At 46.3% G+C, this 22041-nt stretch overlaps 1 protein-coding gene across 4 annotated transcripts in view; it reads right to left on the minus strand.

The window, feature by feature from the left end:
* LOC102374052 (mucosa-associated lymphoid tissue lymphoma translocation protein 1-like) overlaps positions 1-17218 on the minus strand; it is a 61099-nt gene extending 43881 nt beyond the window's left edge. The window contains exons 1-3 of one of the 4 annotated variants that reach the window (XM_025199918.1): positions 10219-10448; positions 5962-6078; positions 4238-4356 (exon numbers count right to left, since the gene is read on the minus strand). In XM_025199918.1, the coding sequence (XP_025055703.1) occupies positions 4238-4356; positions 5962-5971 (129 nt within the window). In that variant the 5' untranslated portion in view covers positions 5972-6078; positions 10219-10448. Of the gene's footprint in view, positions 1-4237; positions 4357-5961; positions 6079-10218; positions 10449-17198 lie in introns of those variants that run through there. The other 3 variants (XM_025199917.1, XM_025199916.1, XM_025199915.1) reach the window with 3 other exon arrangements.
* Positions 17219-22041: the final 4823 nt, after the last annotated feature.

The raw sequence follows: 22041 nt of genomic DNA on the forward strand, positions 1-22041 counted from the left end.
ATCTTCTGGCTTCTTGTCTCCCCTACACTAGAACTCTACACACTCCACTCGGATCTTAGTTGCCTCTTCTGACCCTGGTTGAACCCCAGACCTGGCCACCCATGACCTGGCACAACTGCTGCCAGGTATCACTTTGTGGCGGAAGGGAACTGCTTTTTCCAGGCTGTGCAAATGTGCTGCAAGTAGCAATCCACTGAATGAAACAAGCAGGCAGAGCAGAGCACTCCCCTTCCTTTCGCTCCTGTTGTGTTCGCTGACCTTGTCCTAGAAGCAAGATTCATCCTAATAAGAAAGTATAGCCAAAAGCCCTGATTTAACAGGGGCCCTTTCCCTTGCTAAGAAGGGACTGCATGAAAACCCTGCTGATGTGAGACTGCTAGGAAAGGAAAGGTGATCATGCACATGTGTGCCTGTATATGCAAACTTGTGTACATATGAACATGTGTATGTGCATGTGGATGTAGACATGCAAAAGTGTGTGTGCATGTGTATACATGGAGGGGAGAATCTGCCAAGCAAATGGCCATTCCTCTCAGTTTCTAAGTGTTTTCACCTTACACGCTAGTGTATCGTGATAACACTTGGGCAGAGGAGAACTATGCCTTTGCCCACAAGGGAAGTGTCACCGTCCTCTAGTACTTCAACACCCAAACCAGTGACTCTCAACCAGGGTGCTGCAGCACCCTGGGCTGCCCTGAGATCCTTTCAAGGGTGCCCCAAGTTGCCACACAGTGATAGCACTGTTAGGTGTGCAAACATGATTCACAAGCTAAACCCAGAGATTTCAAATAAGAATCTATAGAATTAAAAATATTCTAACTAGTTGTGGTCTTTGAGTTCTTTGCACAGAAAAAGTGCTGTATTATTTCCATAAACAAAAATATGTGAAAAAGAAGAGCTAGCATTTTCCAAAGGGTGCCTCAAGCCTTAAAAAGTTGAGCACTACTAACCCAGACACTGCACTGAACTTGCAGCCTGCACAATAAATACTTGCAGCCTGGTAACCAAATACCAGACATTTTGTCACTGCCAAGTCCTGTGAGCACCTGGGGTCAGCTCTTCTCCCTACTCAGTGGGAGAGAAGGAGAGCCCTGCCAGAGGAGCTAGTCCCAGGGAGAATGATGACATGAAGCACCAGGCAGTGGAGGGGCAGGGTTTGGGAGCAGAGTAACAGCTAATTTCCTATGAAAGGGCAAAATCCATGCTCACAATCAAGGGCTCCTGCTCTGTGCAGCCAGGTACCCATAAACATCTGGTGCGAGGGATCTGATATCTCTTGGCCTTCACGCTTTCCCATCAGTCCATGCCCTTTCCTGCCTCCCCCTCTTTCCTACCTGCTTCTCCTCAATGAGGTGACTTCAGTTTCTATGTGATGGCCCTTCCAGATCAGCTGCTTTCTTTCTTTTCACTTTCTTCCTTGCTTGGCCTCAGTCACTGAGCTGGCTCCTTCCTTCCCTTCTCCTGTCAAAGTCTGCTTCCCCTGGCTCTAGTCTCTCAGGACCTGGCTGCCTTTCTCTGATCTCCATTGTACCTCCCTGAGCAATACCTCCCTCTTTTCCATCGCTCACACCTGCCATGACATGTAGCACGCAAGCCTCACTGGGATTTTTGGCCTCCTCTTTCACATGCTAGCCTCTTTCCTCTCTGCTAACTCTGTGGTCTACAGGTTCAAGTCCTTCTTGCCTGTATCCAACTCTTGTTTTTCCCCACCTACAGGTTCTTGCTTTTCCTCTGCCTATGTTCTTATCTCTCAGGAAGCTGAACGCCTCTGGAGAAAATCTAAAACACATGGGTTAGGAGGGGGTGGGGATGGGGAATTCTCCACCTACTGGAAAATCCCCCTCCTTTCTCCAAATTCTGCTGCAAATTTCCTTGCTGAACAAAACTGCTTATCTATTAATAAGTACCTAAAACATAATAAAAAGTGATAAATATAGCTAATATGGATTGTCAGAAGTAAATCATGCCAAACCAATACAAATTCATTCTTTGACAGAACAATTAGCCTGGTAGATAAAGTAGAAAGAAGTATATGCAATATACCTTCACTTTCCTACAGGTCTTGATACCATCCCAAGTCATTTTGTCATAAGCAAACTGGGGTATAAGTGAAAATCAAAAGCAAGTGGAAGCACAAGAGGTGAAAAACTGCTCTCAAAGGGGAAATATCAATGGTCCACTATTCCACTGGGCAGGTATCTCAAGTGGGAAATCTCAAAGCAGCTGGGTGTGGTCCTGTTCAGTATTTCAGTTAATGACTTGGATGACAGAACAGAGAGTACACTTATACAATCTGGGGATAACACCCAAGTGGGAGGGTTTGCTAGCATGATGGAGGACAGCCTCAGAACTCAAAACGATCTTTACAAGTTGGAGAAATGGACCCAAATCAAAGACAAATTCAGTTAAAAAAAAAAGGAGAGCACTACTGTTAGGCAGGAGAAATTAAATGTACAAATAAAAACAGGGAATAACTGGCTAGGCAGCAGTACTGAAGGAAAATGATCTGGGGATAAGTGTAAATCAAAAACTGAATGAGAAGCTGTTGCAAAAAGGCAAATTTCATTCTGGGAGCTAGCAACAACTGTGTCACAGGTAAGACATGAGAGGTAATTACTCCTCTGTACCTGGTACTAGGAGGCCTCACCTGAATACTACATCCAACTCTGGACATCATATTTTAAGCAACACAGACAACTTGCAGAGTTGAAAGGACAGCAACAAGAATAAGAGGGGTAAATAACATGGTCTTTGCAGAGCAGTAGAAAAAACTGAATTAGTTTAATGCAGAAAAGACAAGAGAAGGGGGACAAGACTATAGTAGGCTTGAAGTGATGTAGTAGCCATGATGGTCCAGGAAATATGCAAGAAGGAAGGCTTTTTTGGTGATCTCTCTTTTATATCAGAGATGTTAGACCAGTTTTCAGGCATAAAGTGCTCTTTTTCAGGTCTGGGAAAGAAACAAGTACAGCCTAAGCTTAATAACAGAGTTGTGTGTGATAGCCAGAGAGCTGTAAATGGCAAATCTCCTGGGAATCATAGAACCATAGATGAGTAGGGCTGGAAGGCACCTCAGAAGGTCATCTACCCCCAGCTCAGGGTAGGATCATCCCAGTTTAAATCATTCTAGACAAATGTTTCTCTAACCTAGTCTTAAAAACTTTGCAAACAATTATCTCAAACAACTATCAGGCACAATGCCCAACACATCAAATACACACTAACTTGCCACAGGTAAAGCCTGGAGAGGAAGGCACCGTCACTGTCCTGCCACGCTATAGAGAGGAAGTAGTTGCTAATTATTCTCAACAGATCCAAGGAAGAGGAGGATGTTACATTTCTTGCACAAGGTTAGGCAATAGGCACTAGCTGTCACAATGTAATCTGGCTTCTTTTCTCTTCATGTTGTGAATTTTCCATTGTAAAAGGTGAATTTCAATATGATAATATTCTTGCATTACATACAAGAAAGAAGGAGTTAGTGTGAAGTGCGGCAGAACGTAGGGCAGGGTAGCACCTTAGAGATGTACTTGTTCAGAGAAAAGGTTTTAATAAAGAAAATCATGACCAACTGTTTTTTTGGAGGGGGGGTTGTGGAAATGGAAAAAAGACAAGAATAAATCAGCTTAATTTGCAGCAAAAGTGATTTGGCTTGGATATCAGGGAATACTTTCTAACTATAAGCGTAATGAAGCAGTGGAGCAGGCTGCCTCATGATCACTAAAGCTTTTTAAGAACCGGTTAGACAAACTTCTCTCAGTGGTGGCCTAGGTATCAGTGACCCTTCCCCAGTGCAGGGGGGTTCCTGCCTCAGTACAGAAAGCGTGGCTTCTTCGAGTCCCTTTTATCCCTCAATTTCTCTGAAACTACTCCATGTTTCTCTGCTCCTGTATCCCCAGCTACTAGAAACCTGTCCTCTCCTTTCAGCTCCCCAACCTCAGACCCACGGTCTTTCCTTGTTCCTGCCCCTTGGCTACTTTGCCTTAGCTGATTTCAAATTGCTTGCAACTGCGGTATTCCTTCACTCCTTGCAGTGGGCCCCATGCTCCAACCCGTCCCAGCTCTTCTCCATGCAACCAGTTATACAGGCAGCCACTCAGGCATGGAGGCTTTGCAGTCCCAAGACTAAGAGGCATTCTCTTCCTTGGTCATTTCCAGAGCTGCCATAAACATGGTTTAGGGAGAGGGAGCTCTCTCTCCTGCAGTCAGAGATGGGACTGGATTTCTCTGGCCTTACCTGGAGCTGGGAGAACCACTGATACCGCAGGGAAGTGCAGGCCTCCGCTCTACATCGCAGAGTGAGAGAGTAACCGGCAGGGACGGAGGCAGAGACTGGCTGCTCGGTGATCACAATGGCTACGTGGAAACAGAAGCAGCCCTGTTAGGAAACCCAAGGGGCAGACAAAACAGCAGAAGAGGGGCCTGGCACACAGGGCCCTCACCCATGCAGGGTCTTCTCTTTGCTGTGGAGCAAAGGGGGCCGTGGCACAAGGCAGGGCACTGTTTTCTCAGGTATTTGTTTGGTGCCAGATTGAGGTCTGTCCCCACCTGGGTGTGATGGAAGAAAGGATGGTACCAGGAGCCTTCACTCAACACCTAAGGAGCAGGGTACCAACTGCAGTCCCTGAGCATGGGCCCTGGCAAGAAGGGGCAGGCAGGGGCCGCAGACTTGCCTTTCTCTGTGACACCTCATTGAACTGGCCAGGCATATGACAGGGGTGCTGAAGAAACAGATTTTGAAAGCCGACAGGCACCCAATGCCTAGGATACGGCACAAACCCAGAGGGTTTAAACACCTCTGGACCACAGACCTGTTTGATCTGGCTGACAAAGCAGGCCTCATTGAGGCCTTGTATATGCCCCCTCCAAGCCACACCTGAGAACTGCACCCTATCTACTCAGGCCTCCTCAGCAGGCACCAGGGTCCTGAAATGAAGCAGTGTAGATGGTTTAGAGGCTACTATGAGCACACACTCAGAGGCACGCTCAAGCTGTGCATCCTGGGGGTGCTTCTTGGTGCACAGTCATGGGATGCGCTAAGTTGGCTAACCTGTCTAGTGTCTGAGCACTGGCATGTGCTGAGCGGAACCAAACAGACAGTGTGTGCCTCTCATCAGTTCTCCCAGGCTTGCTAGAGTCCCTCCCAGGCCCTCCACAACTCAATAGGCCCTAGTAGCTTAGCAACATAGAGTATATGGCAGACAGCTGGTATGAAAACACCCATTGTGTCTCTACACTTCAGCCCAAGTTGAGTTTAGGAAGAGAAACAACACTATTGTTCATCACTGACATTCAAAAGTCATGAGTCAGATCCTCAAAAGACTAAAATTGACTCAAATATCATCAGAAGAATTAAATAATGCAGTTTGTTCCATTTGTCTTCTGGTACCTTTGGTGCAAGGGAGTTCAGGGCTCAGGTTTTCTACATTTCCTCTGCAAACAAGGTGCAGGTAGAAATTTGTTTTGTATTTTAAATGGAAGCAAAGTGTCTCCCACCATCGTGTGCCTACAGCAGCTGGGGCTTTAAGACACCAAGAATTGGATAATCTTCCACCTAGTACATGCCTAAGTGCAATCCTAATACCCTGCTCAAGACTCTAAAAAACACCAGGACTCCTTTTTTTATAATACACCATCATCTTAGCCTTGAGACTAAGTCACCAAAACTAAATCAGCAGGAAGAGACCCACCTGCCTTCTGCATTAACTGTTTTTCAGGGACTAAGGCTAGGTGGAATGGGATGGCCTTTAGGCAGTCAAGTCTACTTAGATGCCTATTAGGTGAAGAAAGTTTTGTCCCCAAGTCTCAAGAGACTCGTTGTCTCACTTCAAGCCAGCAGCATAAGGATGAGCACTTCAACCAAGCCGATAAGCTCTGGGGAGCAGGAGAGAGATGTGGCAGCTACTACAAGCTGCAGCAAAGGCAGAAACTGTCTTCAAACTTTGCCAAGGTGCTGCTCACCTTTCAGCATCGCTTAATGGGCAACTTGTCCTTCCCAGGGCACAGGCAAGAGCCCAGCCTCTGCAGCCATGCGCTTCACCCCTGGTGGCTCTGCCGTCTAGGAAACAGCACCTGCCTCTGGAAAGAAGCAAAGAGTTCTTGTAAGATAGGAAACCCTTGGCACCTGTGGCAGCAAATCAAACAGAGGCAGCTGGGTGTTGCCTGATCCATCCTCACTTGTACCCCAACATGAAGCAGGAGCAAGAAGTCACCTGCTTACTGCTACAGTGGCCCTATGCCCACTTTACCTTGGCTACAGAGAAGCAGCCATATGCTCCTCACAACCAGAAGGAGAAGGTGGAACAGAGACAAGTGAGCGGCACCGGGAACATATGGCCTTAGCTCTCCTAGATGAGGAGAATGCGGGGGTGGAAGTCAAGCAGAGTTGAGAGGGGGAAAATGAAGGTGCGGCTCAGATCATGGGAGCCCAGAGATCTGATAGGGAGGAATGATAGTAAGGAGGAATTAAGGCTCATCAGAAATGGGTTAGGCAAGGAGATGGAGGGGGAGTCAGAATTGTTCAGGGAAAGGGGTGTGGAGGTGTCCTGATCTCTACCAAGGGAAGAGAGAGTACCGAGCTTTGTTACAGAGGACCTCCTGGAGCTAAATAAGCTAGGAGATGGGGACAAGAGCTGGGAAGCTAGGGCCCTGCTGTTCAGCCTGCCTTCCCCCGGTACCCATAGCTTTACTTGTCTCCCCTATCCCCTTCACCCACAATTTTCCTCTCAACTAGCCTCTGTCCCTGCAACTGCTCCATCCAGTGTGCTACAAGCCTGGACCTACAGCAGCTTAGAGCAACTATACTAAACTGGTACTTCAGCCACACCATAGACATGCTCCTTATGTCAAGGAGGTGGGCATAGGACACTTGGATGATAACATCAGGGGAAATCTTAGCTGGACAGATTAGTTGGCTTCACCCCCTGTGGGCTGGGCACTATGTGGGCATGCAGTCTGTTGTAAAACTGCCGAAAGACAGGCCTTGCAGATCACATTCACCCCTGGGGAACTCTCATGGTTTCAGTGGAAGCACTCCAGGGAACAGCACGGCTCAGTCACAGAATCACGGAAAATTTGGGTTGGAAGGGACCTCAGGAGGTCATCTAATCCACCCCCTTGCTCAGAGCAGTACCATCCTCAACTACATCATTCCAGCCAAGCTTTTGTCTACCTGGGTCTTAAAAACCTCCAAGGATAAAGATTCCAGCACCTCTCTGTCCCAATGCTTTACCACCCTCCTAGTGAGAGAGTTTTTCCTAATATCCAACCTAAACCTCCCTTGCTGCAACTTGAGATGATTGCTCCTTGTTCCGTCATCTGTCACCACTGAGAACAGTTTAGCTCCTCTTTGTAACCACTCTTTGGGTCTGTCTACATGTGCAATTAATGTGTATCAATAAACTCTTGAGTTAATTGAGCCAGAGTTTTTTGCTCCCAGGCATGCTGTTGGAACATGTTCCCAGGAGCAAAAAACTCCAGAGCGTATGGCATTATTTGTGCACAGCGTGTGGAGCCCAGTCAGAGCAACCCAGGCTGGCAGGGGACCTGGGGGTCAGCCTGCCAGCCCAGGGCTCCTCTGACTGGGCTCCTCTGACTGGGCTCCACGTGCTACGGAGGGGCTGGCTGAGGCACATATGCCTATGCAGCTAATAAACTCTGCAGCAGGGTTGTACAGGGTAGTACTTATTTTTCAAGTACTACCTTGCTGCGGATTTTTTTCATGCACAGCAGCACACATGTGAACGCTACCCAGTTGGCTGAAGCACCCCAATCAGCTGCTCCGTAGCACATGGAGCCTGGTCGGAGCAGTTCTGGACTGGCAGAGTGACCCCCGGCTCAGCTAGCCCCACACTGAAACACCCTGTGTTCCAGCCAGCCAGGACATGTGCTGCTGTGCTGCTACACATGCGCTGCTGCGCATGAAAAAATTCTACAGCAGAGTATATACAAGTACTAACCTGCTGCAGAGTTTATTAGTAATAGGGGTGCACATGTAGACACTGAGACATTTACTGCACAGTTAATTAGTCAACTACACAATAAACATCTCATGTAAACGTGCGCTTCAGGTAATTGAAAGCTGCTATTAAATCTCCTCTCGGGCTTCTTTTCTCCAGACTAAATAAACCCAGTTCTCTCAGCCTCTCCTCATAAATCATACAGCCCAGCCCCCCAACCATTTTCACTGCCTTCCACTGGACTCTCTCTAGATTGTCCACATACTTTCTGTAATAAAGTGCCCCAAACTGGACACAGTACTCCAGATGTGGCCTCACCGGTGCCGTATAGAGGGGAATAATCCCTCAATCTGCTGGCCACGCTCCTACTAATGCAGCCCAGTATACTGTTAGCTTTTTTTGCAACAAGAGCACACTGCTGGCTCATACTCAGCTTATTATCCATTGTAACCCCCAGGTCCTTTTCTGCAAAACTGTTGCTTAGCCAGTCAGTCCCCAGCCTGTACCAGTGTATGGGATTGTTCCATCCTAAGTGCAGGACTTTGGACTTTGTCCTTACTGAACCTCACGGCATTTCTTTTGGTCCAGTCCTCCAATTTGTCAAGGTCTCTCTGAATTCCAGCCCTGCCCTCCAAAATATCTACTACTCCTCCCCCCCCCAACACTTGGTGTCAGATTATCAGCAAGGTTATGATTACAATTGCTGTTGCTGTATTACTGTTTTAAATAGCTCCATAGATCCATCTGGCCTAGCATATTAGTAAAATGAAACATAAAACACTCCAACAGGCTACAATTCATGAAGTATATCTATGAATTTTTAAACCAGATATTTTATTACAGCCCCAGTCCCTGTCTGCACTCACTGCTGTGGCTATAAAGCAGGTCCTTTGTGCAGTTAAGCTTCTAGCTTTTAAAACATGGACTGTGTTAAGACAGCAGCATGATCAGCTTTGCTAACAGCTCCATCATATTAAGGCGCTCAGATGCACTGGTGATGGACTCACAATTAGTGCCTGTCAGAGGCACTCAGTCCCGGTTGGCTCAGAAGCCCCCTGAGCAGTCAGCATTAAGGAAAAGAGTAGCAATATATCCCATACACACCCCTCAGTGAACTGCAGCAAACACGCTCCGGTTTAAATTTTTAAAACCCGACAGTACATTATAATACTGTAGTACAAGGGTTGCATTAGTCACAGCTGCAGGAAAGATTACCTAACACAGGCCGTCAAAAGACAAGAAAGCTTTGATAACCTTTTCTGTGAAGAGCCAGGGGGGGCAGGAGGGGAGGTTTAAGTAGAAGCCAAGGGATCCAAGGTCAGAATATCTCTGACCTAGAAAAATGATACACATGTACAACTAACAGTGACACTGACACTATAAGTATTTAGATAGGCAAGTGCTAGTACAGTAAATGGGGGAACAGGACAACTGAACTCAAAGGAACCAGAGGGCAGCCCGAGGGCAAAGGGGAGGAAGAGATGGTCAGGAATGTGTTAAAGGGGTATAAATGGCCTTTTAACTGAGTGTGCTGCTAACATTTCTTGTTAGCTACAGCCATGACAGTGCTATATTCATCTTGTTTAAAAATCAAAAAACATAATGACCAGGGTTTTGTTTATAAAATCCTTCACCTTAACAGCAAGTATGGATTGTGTTTTTTCTGACAGGCAGTAGCACAACCTTAATGCTTCCCACATGTTGCTCAAGACAATGCCAGAAGACGTAAGGAAGCGGTGTAAACTTTGCTTTGTTTTATGCTGTCCTACCATATGGTGATTTTAATAGAATGATTGCAGCAATACTGAAAAACAGACCTCCGACTTTCTCCTGTCCCCAGCTTAGGCCTCAGGGCTGGGAGGAGCTGAGAGCATCTGCAACTTGGGTCCCACTTGTGATCGGAAAGTATCGTTTCTCCCATTTCAGTGCTTTCAGATCCCTTATAACTTTCTGAACGCACCAGCATTCATCAGCCAGTGGTTAGAGACGGCCTCATGTCTGCTAGAGAAACACCCCTGTCCCCGTCAGTCCCTGCCAGACAAGCAGGGGATTCTGACTCTCCCACAAGTTAAGCCAAATCCAAACCCCGGCGTCCAGCCGGCAGGGCAGTGTGCCCAGGCAGGGAGGCTGCCAGGAGGAATCACAGAGGCCGCTCATGTGCCTCTTTCTAAGTCCTTCACTGCGCAAAGGAATATGAAAAGAGCTACAGAGAGGAGGAAAGAGACCGGTTCTGCCCGGGAAAAAGCACTAGGGGACTTACCAGGCGGTTAGCAGCCCCTTCACAACCTGCTCCTCGGAAAGGTTCTGACTGTACTGAACATCGGGGATCCAACACTTCCTCATTTCTGCAGTGACTTGGTGAGGAGTCTCACACCAACACACCAGGCTGAGTCACTAGCCAATCCCAAAACAAGCCTAAGCACAGAAAGTGAAACTGGGGGAAAATTCAGACTGCCAGCCAGTCTCCACCCTCTGAGTGAGACTCTTTGGAGCTAGCTCAGGAAGCAACACCCCGTGTTAGCCCCGTGTGAGTGGACATCTCTTCACAGGCGACTTGAACACATTTCTCTGTCACAAGCTGCCCCTAGTAGGGGATTTCCCAGCCGCATTCAAAGACTGCCTATGAATCAGCACTCAGATTTCTTCTTTTAGCTCAATATTTCTTAAAGGGATAATGAGCTATAACAGTAGCAGCCATTAGCCACAGTACTGCTCACAAGCTACCGCACAGACAGACATGCTCACAGAAGCCCTCCACAATTCCTGCCCAGCCACAACCTCTGCTCTGCCTTCTGACAAAACCTCCGCATTTCTGAGCTGACAAGCAAGTTATGCAAGGGAATAATGTCACTTGTCACTTTTTTACTTTGCCGCAACCAGAATGTACGGATTCCAAGAGGGTAAAGAGCAGGATGCAGAACCCGCTGCAGGAGACACTGCCTTAAGGTCAAAACATGGAATTTCGGCTCTACAGAAAATGCTGACATTTCATAAAAAGCTTCTGCCTGGTATAGAACAAGCGTTACAATTTTCAAAATTCCCAGCAGAAGGGAAACTCCATTCTGTTCCCATTCCTTTTTCATTTCACAAGAACCAAAGCATTTTGGCTTTTGGAGCTGGCTGCTGGCTGCCTCAAAATTTCCTGGGCCCTCTTGACTGCCATAGATTCCTTCTGCAGCTCCTGGGGCCTGTGGAATGGGAAGCCTACAGTAGAGATCTCCAGCCATAAGTGTCAGAAAGGCTGGGTTTTCAGCTGGATGGCAAGTAGCTGAGAAGCCCTGTAGGAGCCAGCTTGACCCAGGTGTAGAACTTGGGGTCTCAACCCCAAGAGAGAACTGGCTTGAACTGTGTGTTTGAAGTGTCCAGATTTCATCCTGCACATGGGGGATCCAGGTGCTAGGAGCTGAGTCCTGGCTACAGCTGGAGCTCCAAGGAATTCCAAAGATACCTGCACAGGCCAAGATCCCGACCATGAGACAGGCCAGCTGAGCAACCCATTAGACAAACTGGAAGAGACTTCCCTGTGCAGGGCAAAAGTTTATCAAAACTAAGATGCTTCTGTGTAATCTTTCAGTTTTGTCAGATCTGCATTCTCTGAATGCTTTGTCAAAAATTCCCCACCAACTCTGCCAAGAAATTGAGAGGACATTAAACCTATGCAAGAGAAGCTGTGACCACCATGCTCTGGAGATAATGCAGGTAGTGGCTGCAACTAGGTTTGGAGAAATCTGAGACCTGAGACACCTTGGAGTGCTTCATAGCTCTGCTCATGCAGTCTAGCTTCTCAGAGGCAAAGCCCTAGTTATGACATACAGTGCCTATATCTTCATCTGGCCCTTGCCATAACCTCTCACAGTTGGGACTGTAGCTTGTAGACAAGGCCGGGTCAATACATCAGGTCTCCACTTGGTTTATATATTGTAATTCTTTTGATGAGTCAGTGTGGTGATGGCCTACTAGTTCCAGCACTCCCATCTCTGAAGGGTTTTGTGGATGAATGCTGGCTCCTGCATTTCCTCAGACAAGAGAGATGACCAGAGGGGCTGCAGTGACACTCCTGCTGGGTAAACTGCCTCCCTTTCTAGGCCATGGGACACCAGTGGGAGGATAGGGGAACATGGCTGCACCACTTTCACATCCAGTAGTGGACCAGGAATGGGGCGAGGGGGCTGTGCCTCCCCCCCATGCTTTGGCTGCATCATGGATGTGCAGTGAGCTCTGATGGCTCCTCACCAAAGCTCTCCACGGTGCTGTTGGCTGGGGTGGGGACACTGAGGGGTAGTGAACAGAACTGTGGGAGAAATAATAGCAGGTGGGAGGGCAGGGGATGGTATATAAGGCAGGGAAAGGGGCTTTGCCAGGGAGACAGGCACTGTGTGAATGAGGGTGCCTATGGCCAGCCTCCCAGTGTCTCACCACTGTACTGGCTTCCCTGTGCCTCAGCTGCAGCAGTAAAGCTTCAGTACCTAGTGCAGTAGATGCAGCAGCACAGGAGGCTTCTAAACACCATTGCTTGGTGCAAAGGGTCGGAACCGCCCACCCCAGACCCCTGCCTGGGAACATTTTTTGCTGTCTCTGCACATTTTGTCTTACACTTCAGGTCCCATTTGTATCTCAGGCCTACTCATTGCTCACTGAGACCCCTGACCCTGCACCTCAACAGAGCCAGTGTTACTTCCTCACGGTATCCACCTTGCCCCATAATCACCTTTCATGCTCTCCACTGAATCATGCTCATCTCCCCTCATCCCCTTCCTACAAACCTCTACTCTCACCTATTTCTGAACCTCCTTCATCCCAGCCCACCTCTGTGATTTCATTGTTGGGATTTCCTGAACTTATGGAATAACCTCCCTCTCTTCACAGCAAGGACAGTCACATATCCTGGTAAATTTACTTGGTAAATTTGCCTATGTGTTTCACATCAAAAATTAAAATGATCCTGTGCTTCAGGTAATTAAACTTGTGAGCCAACTGCAAATTAAAGCTCTGATCTAACAGTATGCTCTTGATGCTTTGTGCTGCTCTGGTGAGGCAAAGTTCTCATAAAGCTGGCTTAGCTGGCCAATACACTCTGAAGCCTGTTAACTTGACCACAAAATTTATAAACAAGAAGATCTAAGGTTGATACATCACATCTTCAGCTGGGTGGAGGCCATGCCTGGTCGCACTCTATTTGGATTCTTTTACAAGGGTTCATGTAAGACAGTCATGTCAAACGTGGCCCGCAGGCTGGGTCCAGCCCATAGACCTATGTCATCTGGCCCACAGCCTTGATGGTAGGGACCTTCCCGTGGCTGTAGCTAAGTGCCCAGGTGAGAGCCAGGGCTCTGGAGCTCCAGCAGCATCAAAGGAAAGAGCCTGGCACCGCAGCTTTTTCCCATGGCAGCAGCCAAGAGCCCAGGTGAGAGCTGCAGTGTTTGAGCCCCAGCAGCTCTGTGGGAAGAAAAGTGGTGCTGCAGTTTGTTTCCACACTGGTAGGCAAGTGCACCCAGGACGCTGGGCATCTTCCCACTGGACCACAGACTGGAAGGAGTGGGGCGGCCATGCACCATTCATCCGGCCTATTGTGGTGGGAGAAAACTCCCTGGGGTTCATTGTCTAGCTGCATAGGAACCAGACAACCACGGGTAAAGGTTTACTGCAGTATATTTGCTCGAGCAATGACCATTAAACCAGCAAAGAGGCAAAATGGCCCCCCCTCAAGGGTGAGGCGATCTTTTATACTTTTTACAACAAGGCAAGACTATAGGGTTAACAAAAGCAATACTTGGGCAGTGCTTTATAAATCTTCATAACAGCATATTTCTATTAAGCTGAACTAGCACTTTTTAAAAGCTAAAAGTTAAGTAACAGTAACATTATGATATGTTAGCAAGAACTTGCAGTAGTAGATACTTCTTAAGGACACGATCACTGTACTTAGAACAATGGCTTCTTTGTCTTATCTTGTTCTTTGCTGTAGCTGATTTTACAGCACAGACACAGATTCACTTGCCGCATTTTACTCAGAAAATGCTTAACACAGTTAAAATGATTACTTGACACAAGCAAAGGCTTAGCTATCATTCTGCCTTGTGGTCAGCGGCATTGCTAGGCCACAGGTCATGCCTTGTATTCAGCTGCAAAGCTAATACTTCTTAATAATCCAAATTATTGTTAACTTAACAGTATGCTATCAGAACACTATTCTATTTCAGGGTAAAAATAAACACGCTCACTACACTATGACCAAGCCCACACCACTCAGCTGGCCCAGGGGCCACACGTTTGATACACCTGATATAAGACATTTGAAATAACGGTAAGAAATCCAGACAAACCATTGTATTTGCTTGTTGTCTGACTTAGCTGAATGTCATCTACACTGCAACACAGGAGTCTCAGCTTAGCAAGAGACTGAAAGCAGTAGGGCTGTGCACAGCTTCCGACAGAGCTCTGGATCCGGAGAAGCTTCGGACGCTTCGGGGTGGGAAGCAGCACGTCTGGGTCGGAGCGCCGCCTCGTTCGGCTTCCCGAAGCGCTTCGGAACCGCCTTGGAGATCCGGCCATAGGGCATAATGGGGAATCAATAAAATATCTATAACTTTGTTTTTTGTCCGATTTGGATAAATTTTCAGTGATGGTAGACTCTGCAGAGAGAATGAAGACCGCCAAGTTTCAAGAAGATCAGTAAGGAGTTTGGGGGAAACGGCACCCCAAATTCTTGAAAGCAAAAATCCTGGCATATCTATGTGTTACAGCACAGGACAGGTGAAAACTGCAGACGTGGTAGCTCTTGCTTGAGGCCACAAAGCCTGCCAAGTTTCAAGAAGATCGGGGCAGGGGTTTGGGGGGAACTGCCCCTCAAGCTGCTGACAGACAAAACTGGTGCCATGGGTGCTGTGGGACTGACTGTGTCTGTCTTGGGGTGGGAGGGGAGACACTGCTGCAGGCCTGGCTGCTGAGCTGCTGTGTTACCAGTTACCAATCACTCAATCATGATTCACTCAGGGACCAGGGACCAGGGACTCAGGGACCAGCTCAATACACAGGACCTAGCTACTACATAACAACTTAATGAGCAGCAATTAGCACCTACAAAACCAGGCTAAGGAGCGGAAAGATTCAGTACAGACAATCCAGTGCCCCAAGACAGACACAGTCTTGGCACGAGTTTTACCTGCCAGCGCTCGGGGTGCAGGGCCCCAAAACCCCCCTGCACCGATCTCCTCCACAGCTGACAGGCGTCACAGCCAGGGTCACCATCCCTGCAGCTGTCACCCCGCTGCGCCTTAGCACACAGTGTCACCCATGGCACAAGTTTTGCTTGTCCGCAGCTTGAGGTGCAGTCCCCCCAAACCCCTGCACCGATCTTTTTGAAACTTGATAGGTTTCATGCACTTAGCAGAGGCTACCATTCTGCAAGTTTAATCCAAATCGGACAAAAAACCCCAAAGTTATAGATATTTCATTGATTCCTCATTATATCCTATGGCCAGATCTCCGAGGCGACTCCAAAGCTGTGTACATGTGCCTCTGTGTGTGCGTGCGTGTGTACGAGCAAATTTAAGTTCTGAACATACAGCTGTAGCAAAAAAATTCTTAGGATAATACCGATGAGACAGAAGCAGAGTTCTGGGTTGAGGTTCTTAGTAAATTTACAAAGCAAAGGGCTAAGCGAACTGGAGCAAAGCACAACAAAAGCACAGTAGGTGCGACACAATGATTTGAGACCACCTGACATTAACATAGCAAACTCTGCCTTTGCAACATAATAGGCACAAATAGCACTAAGTAGAGCAGTTTCCCAAAATGTTGATACCTTGGGCACACATTTTTTTCTGGATTAAAATTGGCAGCACACTTCACTCTTATACCCTATATATGTAAAACTTAAGTAGTAGTACCTAACCTTTTGGATCCACAGGCCAGATGAGCAATGCTGGGTTGGTCCACAAGCCAGATCTGATCCATTGCTCTGATCCCGCCACATGGGTTCAGCCCAGCCAGGGTCTAATCCTTGTGCATGGGGCTGGGAAATTTGGCAGTGGGGGAACCGTGGCAATGTCAAATACTACCACTTCTCCACTACCACATTTCCAGACCCATGAGGAGGCCCTGCAAGCCAGGTGACACGTCTCCTGGGCCAGCTCTGATACTGATAACATATAATTTTTTGTGGCACACTAGTGTGTTGCATAGGTGTGGGCAAAATGCAGCCTGGGGGCCAGCTGCGGCTGTTCTATCCGGCCTGCGGGGCCCCTAAAAAATTTAGAAAATTAATATTAATTTGCCCTGGCTGAAAGTTTCTTCTTGAAACTTGGCGGTCTTCATTCTCTCTGCAGTCTACCCTTCCCTACTATCTGCCCCGAGGTGTGTGCGCCAAGCAAAATGCTTGGTAGGGAAGGGGCCGAGGCTGTGCTCCCACAACAAGGATCAGGCCCTGGGCTGCCTATTATGTGGCCCTCGATGCCTTGCCAAAACTCAGTAAGTGGCCCTCTGCTCAAAATAATTGCCCGCCCCTGGTGTTGCAGCACATCCTTGGGAATCACTGAAGCAGAGTTTGAAACAGCAGAACATCAAAATGCCACGTGTTTGGATAGAAGAAATAATTTACACAGACAATCAAATGTGTGTGCAGCATGTTTATAGAATGGATGCAAAAAGATTCTGAAAGATTTAAGGCAGGTATCTTAAAGGATTAAGACAGATATTATACAGTACATTGATGCTGCTTTGAGTGTGCCCTTAAGAACACATGCATCAAGGAAAGCATTAAGATACAACGTAAATGATTAACCTGGTAGGGTAGTGAAATAACATGTTATTGTCAGCTCCTGAGATTTGTTAACGTTTGTGGGTGTAACCGCCGCACTCCATTCAGGATAAACATAAAAAGAAATTAAGCTCCGATAAGGAATAAATACGTGAAACAAAATGAGCTACTGCCCCAAGCCCAGCCACATGAAAGTTCAGTCAGGGAATGGGAGCGAGGTGGATAGAGGGATTTCACTGAACGCCTGAATGCAAACAAAGAAAGGCTATGTACTTTTTGATGGAGCTGCAATAAGAGAGAAGCAGTGGAAGCAGCAAAGGTAAATGCAGGGAAGGAAGCAACATGGTCACACTGACAGACAGAGAAGAATTTGTAATGTGAACCAGAGAAAAAGCAGAGAGGGAGAGGGAGAGAGAGAGATTTGGGGTACAGTGCTGTCTGGAAAGAAGTTTGGAATCACACCCAAAAAACCCAAAACCTACCTCCTGTCTTTTGTTCTCTTACAGAACTAGGTCAAAAAACTCACTGACTTCACCACGAATTTCTCCTCCTTAGAGAAACAACCTGCAAGAACTCAAACATTGGCTAACTGGTCTGGTCAAAGTAACATTATTCAACCCACGCAACCAAGTGTAACTGCCATACTACAGGATTATTGTCCCATGGCATGTGTTTCTAAGGCCCTGAGTAAAACCAAAGAGAACCACACTCAAATTGAAAAACAAATTCTGGCAATTGCTGTAGCTTGTGAGTGACTTCATCAATATATGAGTAAAAATAGACTGTAACAGAAACAGACCATAAACCACTGGGAATTCTATGACAAAAACTGCTGTGCAATGCACTGCCTAGACTTACAAAATTACAACAACATTGCAGAACTACTTGTTAAAAGTGAAAAGCAGACCTGATAAGGTGTTTCTCTTAGTGAACATGCTTCCAAGCTTTCCTCTGACAGTGAAAAAGGATCTGACAAGTGTGAACAAAGAACATAAAACAACGCAGCTTTGCAAGAGGTTGAGAGCATGGACTGCATTTTGGCCACCTACAACTCTTTATGTCACCCCAGCAGCATAGAGGGGCTGTAGCAGCTCCATGAAAAATCTCCCTGTCACAGGAACAACATTAGGCTGGCAGAGACAGAAGTGTCTATGCTGCTGGTGGTGGACAGACTGACTGGAGCATTAGGTGCTACAAGCTGGACCCAGGTTCTTCTTTGGCATATAGCTGCTTCCAGGGGTGGATCCAGGGGGATGCACTGGTGCACTTGCACCCCACTTTTGATTCCTGCTTCACCCAAAGTTTAAAAGCAACTGCCTGGCAGTGGCAGCATCATTTATAGTGCTGAGGGAGTTAATTGACTTCATGGCTCATTGTAATCTGCTTGATCCCTTCTAAACTCTTCTTTCTATGGGTGTTAATGTGTTAATGACCCTCTCTTCTTTTTAATGAACTTGATGTTTCACATCAGTCAAGCTATCCAATTCTGCTGTCTGTTCTCTGCTCCTAGTAACGAAGCTCCTATTTCACAGCCCTTCAGATTGTTTTTAACTCATTCCAATTACATTATATTTGTTCTTGCCTCAATCTTAAACTGAATAATACAGCCCTAGGCCCCTAGTATAGTAGTAAAGTTTCTAGTTAATTTTTAACTGAAGACAATGATGTGTTGTTTTGTATGGGATGATGCACCTCACCATCTGCACCCCCATTTTTTAAATTCTACATCTGTCCATGGCTACCTCTATCCCACCCCTCCCTTGTACTAGGCTTCCAAAAAGAGATGCAGAACAGGATCTGGAATAGAAATTCTAGATGGATGCTCAAAAGAAAAAACTCAGGTGCCACCAAGCCTGAGTAAGTGTCACCAGGACCAAGAAGATGAAATTGCTGAAGTGATAGTATTTCATTAAGGATGTTGTTAATCAGTACCATAGCCCATGGGGACAGGAATGCTAAACAGAAGGCATACTGCCATCGAGGTATTGTGAAGCATAAGAATAGAACCTAAGATGACCTCCTCTGACCAGTCACACAGGCAGCCATCAAAGGCAAGATGTCAGATATTCAGCTGGTGCCAAGTATGGCTCCAGTGCAACCAATCTGAGGACATGATCTATCCAAGTGAGAAGTTAAGAATGCAGAGGAAACAGAATGGAGAAGAACCAGTCAAAGTGCATGATAATCCAGATTGTATTTGGGCCAAAGATGGTACAAATCCATCTGGATTAAATGGGAAAATCCACCTTTTATTTGTGGATTAGTACTCACATGTTTTTAAACTGTTCTGTTAAATAACATACTGCATAGCAATTTAATAACTCAATGCTAATAGCAGTTTGCACACTGACATTTTAGCTGCTTTAATAACAGATGGTGGTGCACTATTCATTAGTAGCTGAATTAAGTAAGTCTCTTCAGTATAGCAGTTCAAGCACTCTGTGTCAAACTGTTATTATTATATAATAAAATGGCTAAGGAGAAAAATCAGGACCCATTGTAACAGCTGACCATCTTTGTGGATTTGAAAGAATATTGAAACCCATGCCAGTGTTCTGTAGGACCATGGATTCAGAGGGTTCTGCATACAAGGATAAAACTTGGGGGCAACATTTAATAAGCTGCTTGAACCAAAGATGATTAACCCTAAAGTTATTGCAAGAGAGCTATTCACCAGGAAATGGAAAAAAATGCTGCAACAGGAATGCTAAACAGTTAGCTTTGTTGCAAGCAGGCAGAATTTTAGATTACAAACAGGAAGTGGGTGCATCATTCATGTCATGGTCATAGATCATAATTATCCCTGAAGGTCAGTCCTAAAAGGGGAATTACTAGAGCAGATTATAAAACACTGAGTTTTGAAACATCCGGATGAAGAAAGCATCAATGGCTAGCAGCTAACATGGATTTAAGAATGAATCACGTCAAACCAACTTGATTTCCCTCTTTGACAGGGTAACTAGTTGGGCGGTTGAGGGGAATGCATTGGACATGATATATTTGTATTTTCTAACATCCCACCCCCCTGCAAATATGACATGCACCTTCTGTGTGGAAGGCAGACTATAGAAAAATGATTTTTCCAGAGTCATGGCCTAGGGCCGGCTTTTTCTTGGAGATCTTGTTCTGCAAAATGGCTAATGCTTCTCTCAGCCAAAAAGCAGTACGGGTGGATTCCAGTGTTTCATAGCTGATGCTAAATTGGCAGCAGATTTTTGCTGCTCAGCCAAAAACTATTGCCAAGTCACTAGTAGAAAAGAAAGGGTTAGCATGGCTGAAAGAGAAGAAGCAGACATTTTGCAGCACAGCCTCCCCATACATCTGCTCCTCCATGCTTCTATTCCAGCAAAGAAAGTCAACTTCCCAGCTTAAGACATGTACCCCAATTTTGGAGGGCTGTTTTTTGGTGGAAAGGTACATGTGGTATGCGAGTAAAGGTGGTATTTAGGATTTAGTCTGACTTTTAACACAGTCCTTAGTGACTGGGGGAAATGCAGACTGGGTTAAAATACCACTAGAGCAGGGGTCAGCAGTGGGCAGAGTGCCAAAAACACCCATAAGCTCTATCTGTAAGATGTTGGCGTGCCAGGGATGGATGGTGAGGGAGCTGTGAGGGGTCTGATCCTTGTTGTGGGAGCACAGCCTCAGCCCCTTCCCTACCATCTGCCCCGAGGTGTGTGCGCCAAGCAAAATGCCTTCACGTGCCACACTCTGGCACGCATGCCTGGGGTTTGCCTTCCCCTGCACTAGATCAATACATAATTGATTTAATATCTGCATGCAAAGACTAGCTATAAATTGAGCAATGTCAGAATGTCAGGAGGTCTCAAGTGGGTTTCCACCAGGGTCTCTTCTGGGTTCAATTTTGTTTAATATTTTTATTAAAGACTTGGATGGAGGAATAGAGAACTTACCAATCAGATTTGCAGATAACACAAAATTGGGAGGGACCACAAATGCTTTGAAGGAGAGGATTAGAATTATAGAGGAGCTTGATAAATTAGAGAGCTGGGCTACAGACCATAAAATGAACTAAAGCACAAATAAAGAATGGGGGGAACTGTCTCGAGCAAGGGCAGGCAATTATTTTGGGTGGAGGACCGCTTACTGAGTTTTGGCAAGCCATCGAGGGCTGCATGACAGGCAGCCTGGGGCAGATAAATATTAATTTTCTAAAATTATTAGGGGCCCTGCAGGCTGGATAGAATGGCCTGGCAGGCTGCATCTGGCCTCTGGGCTGCATTTTGCCCACCCCTGGTCTAGAGAGTAGTACTGGAAAAATATCATGGGGTTATAGCAGATGATAAAGTAAACATGAGTAATCAGTGTGATCCTATTCCAAGAAAAAGCAAATTTGGGGCTGCATTAACAGAAGAACTGTACACAAGAGAAATGAGTCAATAGTACCAGTATAGTCACTAATGAGGCCTGTGCTGGAATATTGTTTCTGGTTCTGGATACCACGTACAATAACGTTTATAAAAGGATTCGAATGCAAGCCATGTAAGGAAAGGCTGAGAGAAGCAGGTATGTTTAGTCTGGAGAAAAGCAGATGCTGGGTGCTGAGATCTTTGTGCCAGTAACCTGGGTTAACTGTATTTAAGACACATCCTGTGACAGCAATTAAGGGTGTGACAACAATCATCAGTCCTTCTGTGTCCTGCTCCAAACCCCCAGGACTCCCTGTATACCATTCCCTGATACCTATCTGGAAGTTGCCTGTCAATGCACACAGGCCTGCTCAATGTCTTACCTGACATTCACATGTGGCTTTCAGGATCATCAATTGTACTCAGATACAGAATTCTGTTTTTCAGAGTGGACCATGAAAATACAGAAGCTGGCATTTGATGCTTCTGCTTTTGGCCAATAAGCCCTGAAATCCCAGATCTGTTTTGAGAGATGAGACTAGTGATACAATGTCCTGAAATGGACACAGTAGAATAACATAACCAATATCGTAGTCTAGTAAGCTGATATTGCTATTCTCTGTAGGCAAGACACTACAGCATGAAGTCAGAGAGTGCCTATTGATAGCCAGTCTCTATTAATACTGTGGGGGGACTACTACAAAATGAACAGGATTTTGCTGTAAAGACAATTTCAATGTGAGCATCATCCACTTAACTCCAGTCACTTCCTGGACATAAACTCCAAAGATGGATTGCACATGGGTAAGAAGAAACCTTTTCAAACAGCCAAGCAGTGATTGAGTCATGAAAACAGCCATATGTGAGTGAAAAGAAAGAATTATCACATGCTAGCAAATGCAGGAATCAACCACAAGCATAGTTACAAGGTGCATATATATATATATATATATAT

The sequence above is a fragment of the Alligator sinensis genome, unplaced genomic scaffold (genome assembly GCF_000455745.1).
Source record: "Alligator sinensis unplaced genomic scaffold, ASM45574v1 scaffold1097_1, whole genome shotgun sequence".
In the NCBI taxonomy this organism is placed as follows: Eukaryota; Metazoa; Chordata; order Crocodylia; family Alligatoridae; genus Alligator; species Alligator sinensis.